The 13,455-nt window shown below is 41.1% G+C and overlaps 1 protein-coding gene across 4 annotated transcripts in view; it reads left to right on the top strand.

Moving 5' to 3' along the window:
* The first annotated feature begins 2,620 nt into the window (after positions 1–2,620).
* HBS1L (HBS1 like translational GTPase) overlaps positions 2,621–13,455 on the top strand; it is an 84,892-nt gene continuing 74,057 nt past the window's right edge. For 2 of the 4 annotated variants that reach the window (XM_075554505.1, XM_075554504.1), the window contains exons 1-2: positions 2,686–2,874; positions 9,089–9,154. In XM_075554505.1, coding sequence (XP_075410620.1) covers positions 2,832–2,874; positions 9,089–9,154 — 109 coding nt within the window. In that variant the 5' untranslated portion in view covers positions 2,686–2,831. Of the gene's footprint in view, positions 2,875–9,088; positions 9,155–13,455 lie in introns of all 4 variants that reach the window. The other 2 variants (XM_075554506.1, XM_075554503.1) reach the window with 2 other exon arrangements.

Consider the following 13,455-nt stretch of genomic DNA (forward strand, 5'->3'; position numbering starts at 1 on the left):
CCCAGAGGTGCGTTCTACCCTCTCCTAAGGACAGAGGCTATGAGCCGGCATCAACTCGATGGTCGGAGCCACCACTTGGACCGTTCCACAGCTGCTTGGCTGCTGGCACTACTGCCCACCATGGAATCGATCACATTATGGTGGGTCACTTCATGGGAGAATCCTGTCTATGGCCTTTGCTTTATGTCCCATATTAAGGGACTCATCACTAGTTTTATTCATTCATTCAGGAAACATTTGAAGTATCATGGGTTAGGGCTTTGGAGAAACAGATCTTCTCCAATTAGTGATGCAGGGAACATTTATTGCGTCCTGGTGAGCAGAGACTTGTGAGTCACACTGCTCACCACAAGGTCAGCAGTTAGAAGCCATCCTGGGAGAAAGGAGGGACTGTCTGCTCCAGTGTAGTGTACAGCCTTGGAAGCCCAGAAGTGTACTTCTACTCTCTTACAGGGCTGGGGTGGCTTTGGATCCACTTGATGGTGCCGGGTTTTGGTTTGGCATGTTGTGTGATAAGGAGTCCTGCTGGTGAAAACACTCAGCTGCCAACAGGAAGCTCGTGGCTGGAACACACCCGCCATTCCATGGAAGAACATTTCGATTCGGCAGTCTTCTTCTGTACAGATTTACAGCCATGCAAACTCTATAGGGCAGGTCTACTCTGTCCTGTAGGGATGCTCTGGTTCATAACTGATTCTATGACAGTGGTTTGGATCATGTAACAACTGCTGCTTTTACATGCATCACTTACATTTTTTCACAAATTACTTGTATTAATTGTACATATAGAGATTGAAATGAAAGAAGTTAACAAAGTGGCAGAGATGAGACTGAATGTGACTTCAAGGTCATGTTACTTTTCATCAAACTACATCATGAAACTATTACAATGCGCCTAAGAGCGTTCTGGGGCCAGTGAATTAATCTCACTTTTACAGGAAGTCAGTGAAGGCTCTAATGCTTGCAAAGCATTTGAGGCTCTCAACATTATTTAGAATTTTTTTCATTATTTAGAATTTTAAGGGACTATATTCGTGATGACCCAAGATGCAAATTATATCCCTCAGGCAACATTAATCTTTCCTTTCCAACACTCCAGCAGTACATCGCCGATGTAGTTAATTTAGATCGCATCCATTCTATACTGTAAATATTTGAGTTTTTAACTGACAATAACAGTGGGTGGGATGGGATGGGATGGTGGGGGAGGCTGTCACTGGTATTTTAAATAATTTAAAAAACTCACTTCCATGAGTCGATTTTGACTCACAGAATAGAATTGCTTTTCTGAGATCCTGAGACTGCAACTCTTTAGGCAGTAGAAATCCCCATCTTTTTCCTGTGAGTGGATTGCTGATCTTTTGATTAGCAGCCGGTAGTATTTTAAAGCACCTACCATAACCGTGGATCTTCTAAATTGTATAAAAAACTACTCACAATTCTTTGGATTAAATACTATTACCGCCAACACTAAAAAATTTAAACTGAAAAACGGAATACGCTTAAGACCTATGAAACCAACAACTATCTCCGTGTGTGTGTAACATTTTGTCCTGGAACTATATTAAACAGCAATGGTATTTAACAAAAGTTTCATGCTCAAACGCATCGACACGCGTACAAATTACATCCCAAACTCCTTAGGAATCCGGATTGTGTGTTATTTGATCACTTCTTTCTGTTGTGGATAATAAAAAGCTGAGCCAGCTTTAAAATTTTTTTCTTATAAATTTGGCCTTGGCTTATGTTGCAGAGTATCACCATTTCAAAAGCCCAAATTCAAACTCAAGGGTCATTTGTTCAGTACGATGAGATTGGACATTACATATTTGGATAGCATCATTGGCATTATATTCTGGATATACGTTTCTGCATCAATAGCATTCATTACTCCATGGACAGGGCTATATCTAAGAGCTATATGTAGTACTATCTGCGTGTGACTCAAGGTTGCTTACTGGATCCTTTATGATGCTGATAAAAATCGCTTTACATCGCTAAGGAGAGTTGCTTCCTAGTTATTAATGCAAGAGTGTGCCATCATGAAGCCATCGATTACACAAAAGTAACCTGTTACAGCCATATAGATCCTTTTAAAAATAGCCCCGTTCCCTTTCTAAAGCTTGCACTAATCTACTCAATTTGTCCAAGTTTGTTGAAGGTCTTTTATCTGCCCAACTAGGCTAAACTATGAATGTTAGATAACACAGAGCCCTGCTTCTAGTGAGTGTACGATCAGCGTTCTCACTGGGTTATCAAACACTGGTTTGGGAGAATAATTTGGCACAGTTTAGGGATCTTAAAAAATTCACCCCCTTGGAAACGCCTGTCAGGCTACCTGTCTGTGGGCGGGGCTACGCTAAATCTCCTCCTCCATTTCCGGGAGCGGGACCCTGGTACCGCAAAGTCAGGAGTTCGAAACCTCCACCCTTCTCCGCGAAAGACGAGGCTATTTCTACTCTCGTAAAAAGTGATCGTCTCCGAAACTCACGGAGTAGTTCTGGCTCTTGCCCTATCGGGTCCCTGTGAGTTGAAACTGACTCAAGGCAGTGAGTTTTTAAAAGGGCGCTTCCCAAAGGCTCAGGAGGAAGTGTACTTCCGCCTCACGCGTCAGGGCGAGTGCGCATGCGCCCCGGGTGGCGGGCCGTGAATGACCCTGAGAGGCTGCCGTCAGCTTAGACGTCGCGCGTGCGCACGAGCTCGGCGCAGAGGCCTGGCGGAAGCCAAGATGGCGCTTCGGTGCCCTCCAGGCCGTAATTGGCGCCTCATCACTCTCTGAGCGGGGCATTTCGGCTAGGCTAGGGGCTGTTGCGAACGCCTCTTCTGTCGCCATGGCCCGGCATCGGAATGTTCGAGGCTATAACTACGACGAAGGTAGGTGGTAAAATCTCGCGCGGAAGTCATTTTTGCTGTGCCAGCCGGGATCCCAGCCCGTTGGCATCCGCTTCGATCTGCGAGTAAGTAATTCGTCAGCGGTGCGAGGCTGGAATTCAGGGGTTGTCCAGCGGGGGGACACATCCGGACATCAGACTCCCAGAGACGAGCGTCGTCCTGATTTTTGCCTTCTGGGGTTGACTGGCCATATTTAGGGGGAGGTCCTGCGCCGCGTCATATGGAAAGGACCGTGGGGGAGGTGGGGATCCGGTGATATTGATTGCTCGTGAGCTTATCACCTCTGCCCCCCCTTGTTCTTCCCTCCCTGGTCGGGGACACGCATGTGTAGTGCAGAACCTGGCTTGAGCAATCTGATTAATTTATTTTTCTTGAGTATCCATTTCAGGTAGAAACTTGGGAGAATAGACACCGAGTAGAAACAGGTAGAATAGACACCGAGTAAAAAGTATCCATTGGACACCGAGTATCCATTTCAGGTAGAAACAGTAGAATAGACACCGAGTAAAAAGGCCCAAACAGGAGGTCCAGCATGATCCTGAGGCGTACAGTCCAGTTTTGGCTGGTCGTGCTCAATGTAATTGTATTTTGAAGTGGCAAAAATAAACAGTAATAGAGGAAAAAGAAACGCAACGTGTGCGTGTAAGTAAAAGTGTACTAAGAGTTTAAAGATAGCTAGAAATAGTTATAAACAGGACGTCTCTCTACAGTGGATAGTTTGTGAACCAGTGAAGATTAGTTTTTAAATATTGCTTTGTAAACTACAGAGCATGTATCTCCAATAGATTCAGCACACGGCTACATTTGGATACTGTGACCAGTACGTTGTTTCTCTTGTTCACTTCAGAATGAAGACCCTTTAAAAATTGAGTCTTAAGTATTGTTATGGGCCATTGTCACTTGAGAAATGACTAGACTGGGCATGGTGGTGGGAATATTTTTGGAATTATATAAAGGACATGGATGAGGCCTAATTAAGAATCATTAATTTCTTTTAACAAGCACTTATCGTTTTCTTACCGACCTTGAGTGTCCCAGCATGATAGTAGCTTTGTAGATGGATAGTAAGATATTTGAGAGTACTTTTAGATGGGGTGATAATAAGTAACAGATAATTGGAATATTAGAGATGCTATAAAAATATAAAGCAATATGGGAGCTATGTAAACGAAAGAATTCAGAATGCCTAATTCAGGTTTGGGGGCAGAAGCAGCGTTTTATGGTCAGAGAGGGCTTCCCAGAGGTGGTGGCTTTTCATCTGAGGTGAGCCTTCTGCTACATTTTTTCTCACCTTGGTCACCTGAGGTCAGGTTGTTTGTTGTCATTCTGTCTTTGAAACAGGTGATGACATCATAACCAAGCTGTTTCTATAGTGTAAGAGGTTCCCCTCTTCTCTTGCTTGTAAGAGTTCTGCTCATCATCAGGTTCCAACTAATTTCTCCTTCCCAGTTAAGCTTTCTTTTGGACTCAGAATAATAATTTGAAAAAGCTCAAAAGTAGTACACTGTTATTCCAGACAGGTTAAGGAAATAGAAGTAAGCTACTACTTAAACGCCCCTGACATAACCACCGTTCAGAATTAATCCTTGTGATCCAAAACCTATGGCAACTCTGTTTAACTGTCAACACTGTCTGTAAATTGGATTGTACTTTACATGACTGTATCAACTATTTACTTGAAGGCACCATGAAGGCAAATCCATACTTCCATGCTTATTCCACTGCTTGTCTCAGTATTTTTTACATGTTGTGACGAAATTAGTCATTTTATAAAGATCCCCGGAGAGGACGCTTTATATCTTTTACTTGGATTACTTCATAGGATAAATTTTTATGTTGACAAATTGACCCAGTAAATAAAGGTTATTATGTTTAATGCCAAACTCTGTGTGTGTTCCAAATTCATATTCATGGGTCCCAGGAAAAAAGAAATCCAGAAAATTCCCCAAAGCAAAACTTGAATTGAGTCCGTGAGAATGAAGCCATATGCAGACATTCCCTGCTGCAGCCTCTGCGGTTACACAGATGCTCAGTCTCACCCCAGCGCTGCCTCTGAGCTTGACTCCTGTGCACCCTTTGTTTGGAGGGGGTGGGTGGAGGTGGGAGGAGGAGGTGCAGGCTCCTAATATCAATGAATTGGTCAAAGCCTTCCTTCAAAGGCTGAGAAGGAGCATGAAATGCTTTTTACATAAATTTCTATTCTATTAGGGATTAGAAGTAATGTAGAAATGATTTAAGGTACACAGAAAGTTGTCTGTAAAAACTGTCATTTCATAAAAGGAGCTGGAGGGTATGTGAAACTTTGTATCCACAGGAGTCCTGCAGTGTACCGAGGGGATAGTTGTATTTATTTGCAGATAAATTGTTGCTTATTACCTTAGCATTATAAGCTAATTAATATATGTTAAACATTTTTTTAATCTAATAGTACTTACCTATTTTTTTTTTTTTGGCACTTGGTCTCAGCCTTTGAATATGCTATTCCTGCTGCCTGGAATACCCTCAGAAACTAGCAAGCTCTATCTATTCGGAATTGATTTAGATATTGTAGAACTTCTACCCTAGCTACCCATCCTAGTGGAGAAATGTAATTAGGAGATAAACATAAAATATATAAACAATTTCTCGACATAATCTCCATCAAGTTCAAGATACTTTTGTAAGCGATGATATCAACCTTTTAGTCCATCCCTAAAACCTGGTGGTATACTGATTACTCCTTGAACCTCGGCCTGAAAGGTTAGCAGTTCGAAACCATCAGCCGCTCAGAATTCACAATGCAGTTTTACCCTGTCTTATATGGGTCAGCATCAAGTTAATGGGAGTGAGATTGTTTTTTGTTAAAGATCTTAGGGTCCTGGGAATTTAACCAAGTTGATGCTATCTGTTTTTATATTTTTAACGGAAGGAAAATAAGTATTAGTTGGCCTGCAGTCTGTAAGGTTGGGAGTTTGAAACCACCAGCAACTCCTTGGAAGGGAAATAAGACTCTCTATACCTGGAAAGAGTTACAGTCTTGAAAACTCTAAGGCACAGTTCTACACTGTCCTATAGGGAGGGTCACTATGAGTTTGTATTGACTTGGTGGCAGTGAATTTTTTGAGTCTTAGAGACTTCGTAAGCTTAGGAAACAAAAAAGTCTGCAGGACCCAAAGCAAGATGATAATGCCCAATGAGCCCTTGTTTGACGAGAGGCACGCACAGGAGTGTTTTCTTGGTGGAGAAGGACTCTGATGAAGCTTTGGCTAACTTGCTCTCAAAACATTGTCAGAATAAGCAGATAACATTGTTGGACCCCCAACAAGCAAAGTGCATCACCCTTCACCCAAACTCCTGTCCTGCCCTTTGCTCCTGGCCAGTTTGCTTTTGCTTTGACTGGGCACGGTCTCCCGGAGATGCTCTTGCTCTGGTTGAGCCGCGTCGTCAGGGTCAGGTTGCTAAAACCATAGTTCATCTCCTGACAATTCTTGGGAGAACTGTCTGTATCTGATCTTGGTGCAACAGTTAGGGCACAGATAAAGCGGAACATTTGCTCCTTTAAGTTTTTTTGGTCAGAATTGTGAAAGCTGAGCCAACTGATGTGTCTGTGGTGTTGGCTATTGTATCTGTTGTTATTTGATCTTCAATTGGGACATAAGAATTTTTCCTTCCAATTGGCGTGAATGGCTTGTTTCTCTGGGCTTCATCATCATCGTCGGCTTATCCCTGCAGATGTGTAGCCATTTCTGAACTGCTGATGTCTTTGGTGGCACCGTCCCTATACCTGTTTTATAAAGCACCAATGATTTCACCATTTGTCCACCCACGGTTCACCATCAATTTGATGTTTGCTCTTGCCTTAATGTAGCAGAAATCATGTTGTTTTCCTGTTCTGATCAGGGGTCTTTTCGGACAAAGCACTTTTCCTCCTTAGTGCCTCAAACTTTATCTTGTTTACAGATGTTATGACAAGTCAGTACAGGTTAATTTGGGTGCCAAAAAAACACGTGTGCCTTTTCATTTCTGTGTTTCCTGCTAGTCTATCTTCGTGTATGGACAGGGCTGGGAATGTGCTTGCTTATTGCTCAATGTGGGACTCTTAAGTGTCTCCAATGGTCCATGACATTTGTTAGTGCTTGTGGAACGAATGAGGAAATATATTTATAGAGATTTGTTTAAGTGCTTTGTGGAGTTTCTAGTTGCAAATTGTTTGATTTTAAAAAAATCAATAAAAATAAAACAAATCTTAATTTAGTGCCAAATAGGTGCCAGGCATGCATTAGGTTGCTAAATACAAGGTCAATAGTTTGAAACCACCAGCTACTCTGGGAGAAAGATGAGGCTTTCTACTCCCCAAAAGATCTACAGTCCTGGAAACCCACAGGGGCAGTTTTACTCTGTTCTGTTGGGTTGCTGTGAGTCATTTATTGCACAATACACTTTCAAAGTCTGCATGGTGGGATCCAAAGTACTCCCTTTCCTTTAAAGTACACAAATCAAAACTCATTGCTATCAAGTCAGTGCTGACTCAGCGATCCTATAGGACAGGGTAGAACTGCCTCTGTGGGTTTCCTCTCTATGGGAATAGAAAGCAGTCTCTCACAGCAATTGGCAGCACAGATAAATAGACAAATGAGTGACCGGCTCCCAAAGCAAGGGTCCAAGGGGCTAAGGAAGTATTTTCTATAAAGATGGTGTAGTGCAATATACTGGAATATTTACAGGATTATAAAATTCTAAAAAAATTTACTCCTATTTCCAGAGAATATTAACTTGAAGAAGCATGTGAGCATTAACCATTATCCTTCCCTTCCCTCGTCAGAACCTGAGAGTCAGCTGCAGGGTATATAGTCTGAGTGAAAAAAACAAAAACATCAAAATCCCTTGTGATCAAAAAGAACTACTCTCTTGAAAAGTTGGGAATTTCCCGTAAGGGAGTCATCCCGGAACCATCTTGATGGCAGTGAGTTTGATTTTGACCTGTGCTTGGCTCAGCAGGGTCTTGCTCCATCTCCTTGAGTGAAACAGATGTAGTGCTCTGACGATAGTAAAGCGGAGGAAGGAGTTGTAGGTGGGTCATTGGAACACTTCTTCAAGGAAGTAATGTTTGAGCTGGAACCTGAAGTTGAAGAAGAAACAGTCCGCAGAGAGCCCTTACCCAATAGGAAACAAGGTTGTTGGCTCAGGCAGAGGGCACACCTGGTGAGCTGGCTTTTGTACCTGCGGTGGTTAGCTATGGAGTCGGCCATGGTGACCTATATAGGCAGTTTTTTTGAGGACTGTTTTTTGGAAATAGATCACCAGGCCTTTCTTTTTATTTTGGGAAAGAGAGCCACGGAAACCTGTTCAACATCAGAGACCTGCTGGGTTTGATGAAACTCTGCTCTCAGGGTTGAATTGTATGCCCGTCACTAGTCAGTTGATACCAAGGGCTCAAGCAGAAAGCGATTCTTTTGAGAATGATGGTGGAAACAGATGTACAAATGTGCTTGAGACAATGTATCTATGGATGGATTGTGATGATAAGAGTTGTATGAGCCCCCAATAAAATGATAAAAAAATTACAGACAGTCCTTGGTGAAAATCATGGGTAGATGGCAGATTTGAGGTTTTTAGTAACCTGGGAAACAATTCAGGTGTGTGGTCTGTAGTAGTACATGAAGTAAAAACTAGGAAAACAGTAAAACCTGATTCATTTAATAACCGAGGAACATGTAGGCTTTTATTAATAGATTGCCAATAAATGCCCATTTTGTGGGAAAAATTGGTAAAATGTTGGGAGAACTTGGAGCATTCCACTTTAAAAAAAATGAATAATTGTATTTATTTTTGAGATATTTCAGAAACTTTCTCATGAAGAACTAAGTTCATGCAATGATGACTATATAACCCCACTCAAGGGGAACGGATAACAGAATTGTAGGTGAACAGATATATTTGATGGTGTCAGATATGGTTAATAATAATATATACTAAGGTTTCCTGGTGGGGAGGGTAGGAAGGGAGGGGATTAAGGGGAGCTGATATCAAAGAATTCAAGAAGAAATGAAATGTTTTGAAATTGATGGTGGCAGCAATTGTGTAATTATGCTTGATCTTACTGAATTATGGATGGTTACATCTGTAAGAGCTCCCAATAAAATGATTTTTTTAAAAAAAGAACTAAGCTAACAAAAATAACTTAAAATGAATTTATCTCCTTTGTTTTTTGTTTTAGATTTTGAAGATGATGATGTCTACGGCCAATCAGTAGAAGATGATTATTGCATTTCTCCATCAACAGGTGAACTGTTTTTAATAAATTATTTCCCTGATTTGGGCATTTAAAAATGTCCATTAAAATATTGTTCTGAAAATTTATAAAACCACTAGAGTGTTTTGTTTGTTCCATATGGCTGTTAGAGTTACATTAAAAAGATAACTAGATTGTAATTTCTAAAGATGTATGGAATACTTAAAAAAAAATAAGTGCAGTTTAAAGTTTTGATTCTATTAATTTGAAGAAAATTGAAGGTTGTGGTGTTCCCAGCAATCTTTCAAGCACTGTTTTAAACGTGAAGTTAATGTAAGTTATTTTGAAGCGTTAAAATTCAGTCAATAATGAAATTCTGAAACTTTTAAAAAATTGCTTCACTGGCATATAATTCACATGCCAAACCGTTCACTAGTGTAGTTCTTTTAGAAGAGCTGTACAGTCATCACCACAATTGATTTTAGAGTGTTTTCTTCTTTCTTGTACTCACTGTTATTAGCTCCTGAGGTTTTAAAACATTTGAGGGCAGGTAGCCATTTCCTTTATGTTCCTAGGGTAGAATGAAGTAAGTGCCTGAGAACATAGAAGGGCATCAGAACGTTTGTGGAATTGTACTTTGCTTTTTCTCTTAAGTACTTGCCGAATGATTTGTATATTATCCAGGACTCAACTGTTCATTTGTAGCTATTTACTGCTCGGAGTCGTCCGTAGAACTGTGACCGAACTCTGCTTTTCCATCTGTGGGAGCTGTCTTAGCTATCTTCCACGGCACACTTTTGTCTCGTATCTGGATTCGAAGTCTGTGTGTGTGTAGGCCCTCTGAGTGTCAGACATTGAACTTACCATCATGCATAGACATCCGTTCATACTGAACTTCAGTTAATAGTTTACTGACATTTAGGTTAGCTGTTGGTTGCAACAGTTTGGAACATAGACCAAATATAAATGCCATTCCTACTTTTCTTGGAGTTAGCGGTGATGAAGGGTTTGGATTTCTGAATGCTTCCACAGTAGAACCTCATCTTCTATTTTATCCACTGAAACATTTCTTCTTTGCAATGACAATAGGAAAACATTCTTAGTCTTTTCAGAAGAAGCAGTGTTTGATCAGGAATTTTGCTCTTAATTCCCTTGACAGTATACCTTGCTGGGGGTGGGGGGTGGGGAGTGGGACTGGTTGGTGGGTAGTATTTTAGGAAAATAGTTGATGACATTTTGTAAAGCAGACTAACAGGTGGTAGAAAGTCCCCTGTGGTGCAAACAGGTGCTCAGCTGCCAACCAAAAGGTTGGAGGTTTGAGTTTACACAGAGGTACCTCAGAAGATTGGAGGTTTGAGTACACACAGAGGTACCTCAGAAGAAAGGTCTGGTGATCTACTTCCAAATACCCAGCCATGGTAAACTCCACTGGGCACAGTTGTCTGTATACATGGGGTCATGGTGAGCTAGAATCGACTAGATAGCAACTTGTGCCAAGCGTTCCTCGATGATAGAAATCTGCTGGAAGCAATTGTTAAAATATAAATTCCTGGTCCAATTCCTTCACTACTGAATTAAAACCTCGAGGGAAGATGCCTGTGAGCCCATGTCTCTTAAGTGCCTCATATGCTTTTTTATTTAAGGTATTGGAGAAACAATTGTAGACAGTTTCAGGAGTCAGGTTTTGAATTCTTGAAATGTTTGTGTTTGTCAGTTGCCTTAAATTTTAAAAGTCTGCGTGAATTTTTTTTGCAGAAATCACTTCTATCAAAGTGTGTGATTTAAATAACAAAAATCATCTTCAGAAAATTACTTTGCTTGTGTAATCGAAATGGTAGAATAACTTTCTTAAGAAGTATTGATTGTAGGCTTTTGTCTATAAAGATCAACAGAAGGAGATTATGAAAAGATTGATGCTAATGTGTGATGTCGCAAAAACAAATTGCTTAGGACCTTGGTGAGCCAAGCAGGACACACATTCTTCATAGAGTTCAGGTGCTCAGATTTGATGCTTTGGCAGCTGTTCCTCTGGCTTTCAAAGTATGCCATATTGCTTTGCTTCTTTGTCTTCCTGCTGACATGTCAGGCTTAGCGTCCCATTTATCCCACGGCCTTCTGATTCAGGTATTTGACACAAGCCAGGGCATTACATTCTATCTATTAGCTATGTATTTTAAATGTGGACAGTTTCTCTTGGGGATAACACAGTCTTAAAAAATATGTACACAAATCGACTGGGGCCTCTTCCTAGTAAACATGTATATCACAGGCTTTTCCAGGAAGCTAATGAATATAAAATCCCTGTATACAGAGTCATTGTGAATTGGCATCTACTTGGTGGCAGTGAGTTTGGATTTTTTGAGTAACATTTTGCTTCTAGGATATAAGATCTATACTTACATCCTTTTAAACATATTCTTTAATTATATTTCTTTACACTTAAACAGTTTCTAAGATTAAGTACAGTGGGCATCTGAGTATATAGTGTCAGTGTATGACTGAAAGTATGATTTGGCATAAGCTGAGTTCTATTTCTTGGTGAATGCTTGGATTCAAGTAAAGTGAACATTTTTTTTTCCGTTTTAAAATCATTTTATTGCGGTTCTCGTACAACTCTTATCACATTCCATACATATATCCATTGTGTCAAGCACATTTGTACATTTGTTGCCATCAACATTCTCAAAACATTTTCTTTCTACTTTGAGCCCTTGGTATCAGCTCCTCATATTTTCCCCTCCCTATCACCCCCCATGAACCCTTGATAATTTATAAATTATTATTATTTTGTCATGTCTTGTACTCTCTGACGTCTCTCTTCACCCACTTTTCTGTTGTCTGTCCCTCAGGGAGGGAGTTATATTTAGATCCTTGTGATCGGTTCCCCCTTTCTACTACCCCACCTTCCCCGTCCCCTCCTGGTATCACTACTGTCATTATTGGTCCTGAGGGGTTTATCTGTCCTGGATTCCCTGTGTTTCCAGTTCTTATCTGTACCAGTGTACATCCTCTGGTCTAGCCGGGTTTGTAATGTGGAATTGGAATCATGATAGGGGAAGAGGGGGTGAAGCATTAGGGAACTAGAGGAAAGTTGTATGTTTCATTGGTGCTATACTGCACCCTGACTGGCTTGTCTCTTCCCTGTGACCCTTCTGTAAGGGGATGTCCAGTTGCCTACAGATGGGTTTTGGGTCTCCACTCTGCACTCCCCTTGATTCATAATGATTTGTTTTTTTTGTTCTTTGTCTGATAACTGATCCCTTCGGCACCTCGTGATTACACAGGCTGGTGTGTTTCTTCCCTATGGGCTTTGTTGCTTCTCAGCTAGATGATCGATGGTTTATCTTCAAGCCTTTAAGACCCTAGACACTATATCTTTTGATAGCTGGGCACCATCAGCTTTCTTCACCACATTTCCTTATGCACCCACTTTGTCTTAAGCAACCATGTCGGGAAGGTGAGCATCATGGAATGCCAGTTTAATAGAACAAAGTATTCTTGCATTGAGGGAGTACTTGAGTGGAGTTCCAGTGTCCATCTGCTACCTTAATATTAGACGTATAAATATATGCACACAGATCTATTTCCCCAATCATCATATCTAAATATATTTACATACGTGCATCCCTATATTTAGACCTCTTTAAATGCCCTTTGCCTCCTAGTTCTTTTCTCTATTTCCTTTTACTTTTCTCTTGTCCCACTGTCATTGTCAGCTTTCATTTGGGTTTCAGTAATTCCTCTTGGTTACATTGCCCTTGATCAAGCCCTTCCAGGCCTCCTACACCCTCCTCGCCATCAATTTTGGATCACTTGTTGTTTCCTTGTCTCTGGGTTTGTTAACACCCACTTCCTTTCCCCACCTTTTCTTCTCCCATGTTTCGTCCTCCTCACCCCCAACTGTCAGTCCAGTTTTTTCCTCCAGATTATTTATCCCGCCTGTCTTATCTAGACAGACCTGCAGAGATAATATACGCACAGAAAACAAAGTAGCAAAAGAAAAGAAAACAACAACAAAAGAACAATGGGGGGGGAAAAAAGAAAAGCCTGTAAATAGTTCAAGGTCTGTTTGTTGACCTTTATGGGTGCCATTCCCTGGCCTAAAGTATTTTGGTACTTGCTTTGGACTTCCTTGCGCTGCTCCCCTGTTCTCTTGCATGCCCTTCGTGTTTTGCCTTGGTGTGGTGGGGTCAGAGCAGGCGCAATCCGCACACTCTGTCTCCAGTGTTGTCCCCCATAGGGCTTAGGGTCAGTGAGCGATGTGGTGTCCGAAATGAGCGATTCTTGGAATGTGAAGGTTACCTGTTTTTGATGTTTTCTTAATTATGCAAGTAAGCAGGTTCATGATTTCT

Source organism: Tenrec ecaudatus, chromosome 7, assembly GCF_050624435.1.
Source record: "Tenrec ecaudatus isolate mTenEca1 chromosome 7, mTenEca1.hap1, whole genome shotgun sequence".
Classification (NCBI taxonomy): domain Eukaryota; kingdom Metazoa; phylum Chordata; class Mammalia; order Afrosoricida; family Tenrecidae; genus Tenrec; species Tenrec ecaudatus.